We start from the raw sequence: 4,012 nt of genomic DNA on the forward strand, positions 1-4,012 counted from the left end.
AGCAGCATATGGGTACAGAAATAGAGGTTATGGAATTAAGCCACGGGGACAGAAAATAAACAAACTAAACCAGTTGCTAATAAAATAAGTATTTGCACTGAGAAGGCTTGATTAATCCTAAAAAATAATATAAATATACAATAGGAAGTACAAAGAAGCCATCTAAGTGTCATGTTGACATTTTGAGGATTTTAATTTGAAGAAACATTTTGAGGATTTCTATCTAAGCCAAGTGACCGGAAAGATCTATGTATCTCATTTTTCTGATTTCGTCTAGGGGGACAACTGATCGAATGCATTTTATCTGACCTCTCTGATGGATGTAACTGTACCAGATGAACTTACGAGAGCAATAGGTTCTCATGGTACTATTTTAGAAACATTATGGGCAAGTAATGTGATTGTTCAGTGCGTCATACTCATCATATCATTGATTCAATGATATCATGCACCGTCTCCATGCTATGTGCCCGCAAAAGCATAGGTGTCAATCAGTGACTTGTATTCTTCGTCCTCAGCACATCCTCTACTTGTAAGGACACTCACTAACCTGTCTGCACCCTCTGCGTCATTCTTCTCCTTGAAACTTGCTAGGAGAGTCTCAACGTTGGTGGGTCTCGGTTTCCATTTACTTGCACTTTTAACTGCCGTGGCTTTTTCCATGCATGACAGAGCTTCAGATATTTTATCATCATTCATGTAGGCTGTGGCAAGGATTTCCCAGGTGTTTGGCTTGGGATTTCCACCTTTCTCAACAAATCGATTCACAGTTTGCTCAGCCTTTGTAATCAGACCTTCTTTAGCATACCATGCTAATAAAATGTTCATGGTCTTAGGATCAAAACTATAGCTTTTGGATGCCCATTCCTCATATAGAAGCTCGGCTCCCTCGATATCTCCTATTCTTATAAGAGCAGACAGTAACTCCTGGTAACCCAGGTTATGAATCATAGGGAAAGTTGCCTTATACCAGTTCCAAATTCGGTAAACTTCTTCCTTCTTCCCAAGATGGCTATACAGCGTCATGAGATAGTGAAAACACTTTTTCTCCCGGCCTGTTGTTCTCTTTTCAGCATCTTTCAAGCATTCTTCTGCCTTCTCAGAGTTTCCTAGCTTAAGATACATGCTAGCCAGAGTGGTATAAGTAGTCCAATTGGCAACGACAGACTCATCAGCAATCATTTGGCTAAAGACTTGCTCCATTTCTTCAGCATCTTGTTTAGCCGCACAACTTTTTATCCAAATGTTGTAAGTGCAGACATCAAAAGAAACATTTCTTTCCTTCATCTCATCAATAATTGCCAGCACTTCATCAGGTTCTCCAGAATCCACATAGAAATTCATCAGCACATTACAAGGTAATGTATCAGACGCAAATCCTTTCTTCCTCATTTGCTCAAATGTTTCTTCTGTTTTCTCTTTCATCATAGCTTGGGCGTAAACATTCAGAAGGGAACCGTACGTCCGCTTGTCCTTCATCGCATCAGGGAGCTCGTCAAAGTATTTCTCAGCATGTGGAACACCACGTACTTTGGCAATCAGATCCAACTGGATTGCCATGTCACTCGATGAGAGAGGAAATCTATCTCTGCGCTCTGTCATCCAATCGTAAACCTGTTCATGTGATGGAAAATTTTGATGAGAACCAATATCGAGGCTAACACTCTTATGTTTGGCCATCAGAAGGTGCAGCAAGAATGTTGTAGATTCTAATGCCAATAAGCATTTTCGCATGGTGAGCAGCGAAAGGATTTGTGAGATGGGTAAGCGAACCAAGCTATTGTTTCTTACCCCTAATTATTGATCTTACGCCGCTTAAGCAGTACCTACTTTTCAATTGGGTTTCAGGTTCACGAATAAATCGTTTCAACCAATACAGTCGCACTGGCTGAAACCGAAGGGGAATGGGTCGGTGGGAGGAATCATGCATGCGGATCGCAAAAGTATAACTACCTGGAGCGCGAGGTTGAACCTCCTGAACTTCCGGAGCTCCTTGGCGATGCGGCAGAGCTCCCACTTGTCGAGGCGGCGCTCCCCCTCGTCCCACGCCCCCAGCGTGCGCCCCACGGGCCGCCCGCCGTGCCCCACAGCGATGCGCCGGTACAGGGTGCCCCAACGCAGTGGAGATCGACGCTCGTAATCCACCGTCCCGTAGCTGTGCACCTTCGCCACCCGCTGCCCGGCAGCAGCAGCCTCCGATGCAGATGACGACGGGGTGCTCGACGAGGAGGAGGCCGCACATCTCACAGTCACTAGAACTGCCGCCGCAACGACACACGTACGCCGCTTAGGCGAGGGGCATGCCGGGGTTAGGGGGGAGGAGGTGACGAGATGGAGCAGCATGGTGAGCTAGCGTGCGGGGCGGCCGAGGAGGAGGGCGGCTTCCGCTGCGGCCTGCGGAATGCGGATGAAAGCCTGAAGGGAGTGAAGGGGATAAGAGTGGGGACTGTGGAGGCGGAGGCTGCGCGGGTTCGGGGTTGGTCTGGTGCTTTAGGATTCGTGCGCGGGAATCCGTACGATCCGGGCCCACGACCGTTTGCCTTTCCCGTCTTCCCGCGCGGATTTGTATTGCTGGACCGTGATCTGTTTCCCTTTGGGCCGTGGTTCGGCCTGTTAAACCTGCAGGGAAATAATCCATTTTATCTCCCTTAATCATAGTCTACTTTTTATCCTCAGCAAACTCTAAAATTAGAAATTTTCACATCTGAACTCTCAAAACCTTCCAAATGACCTCAATTCCCTAGGTTTTGAAGGTACCTTTTCATTTCTTAGTTAAAAATCAAGTAAATACTTTTGATAAGGTTTTTAACCCATAGAAAATGTCTCTACGCTGTACGCTCCTAAAAGATCTAAGAAAAATTCAGGGGATATAATGGAAACAAAAATACAAATAAAGTGGCAACATTGTGTAACATTACAGCAGAGGTACCATACAGCTAGGCAAAGAACATTAGGAAAATCACGGTATCTGAATGAACGATATAAGCTTGAGCGCACTGCTTCATATTCAGCTCAGGATGTTTGCAACGAAAAAACAATCAAAACAACTGTATTTGCAAATACAGATAGGAAAATATATGTTGGAAACACACCGCTGATAAGCAGGATCTCGTCTACACCCTTGGCTTGGAGCTGTTCAGCCTGTGTAATGAAGCCTGGCACATGCTGGTTGCTATGAACATAGAAGAAATGCATAGAGACAGCCTGAGTACTTCAGCTTTTCAGAAAACAATAGAAGGATTTCAGAGACACAAGAGCAACAGAACTTTTGGCTTCGGTTAGTGGAATTACCTTCAAATGTTTTAAAGTTTTAAGTAGTCTGCAGATTTCCATTGAATTGGTCGTATCCTAATCTATTCTAGATTCATTGGAATTTTTAAAACCTTAGAAACAATTTTTGTGGGTCAAAAGCCTTGACAAGTGTTTATTATATTTTTTAATAAAAAGGAACAAACTGCCTTCAAAACCATTTCAAAACAGGGCATAATTCTAATAGTTTTTAGAGTTGGGGAGGTAAGATGTCTAGCTTAATAGTTTAAGGGGGAAAAAAATCAGACTATGCATGGAGATAAAATGGACTTCTTTCAATCCTTGATGGCTCCCAGGCTCCGCTCCAATACTACAAGTATTTGGGAAACCTAATTCTTGGTCACCTCCTCCCCTAAATTGGTAACTATTTTTAGTTACCACTTTTCTATTTCTATTTTACACTTCTAAAAATAAACATGAACTTCGCATGTTTAATAGGTATGGGTCATGGGTGGTTTGGGTTGCAACTACTTCCTTTCTTCTGTCAAGACACGCTTCTTTTCTTGCACAGAGCCTATTTGTTTTCCTCCTATATTATATAAGTTGGATTATGGTACAAGTTAAAAGGGTAAAATATCACTTTTTAGATTATAAATAAGCTAATATTAGAAGCTTATTGGTGATCACAAAGTGATATTTTACTATTCTATTCTTCCAGTATAATCCAACTTATATAATCTAGGAAGGAAATAAACTGTTAGAA

The 4,012-nt window shown here is 42.9% G+C and overlaps 1 protein-coding gene across 1 annotated transcript; it reads right to left on the reverse strand.

The window, feature by feature from the left end:
• Positions 1-399: 399 nt before the first annotated feature.
• On the reverse strand, positions 400-2,425 carry LOC100382076 (Pentatricopeptide repeat-containing protein). Its single transcript, NM_001174839.1, has 2 exons — positions 1,954-2,425; positions 400-1,614 (listed from the first exon to the last, which is right to left on the reverse strand). Exons 1-2 carry the CDS (start codon positions 2,341-2,343, stop codon positions 463-465), a joined length of 1,542 nt encoding a protein of 513 aa, NP_001168310.1. The 5' UTR covers positions 2,344-2,425; the 3' UTR covers positions 400-462.
• Positions 2,426-4,012: the final 1,587 nt, after the last annotated feature.

Source organism: Zea mays, chromosome 2 (genome assembly GCF_902167145.1).
Source record: "Zea mays cultivar B73 chromosome 2, Zm-B73-REFERENCE-NAM-5.0, whole genome shotgun sequence".
Classification (NCBI taxonomy): Eukaryota; Viridiplantae; Streptophyta; class Magnoliopsida; order Poales; family Poaceae; genus Zea; species Zea mays.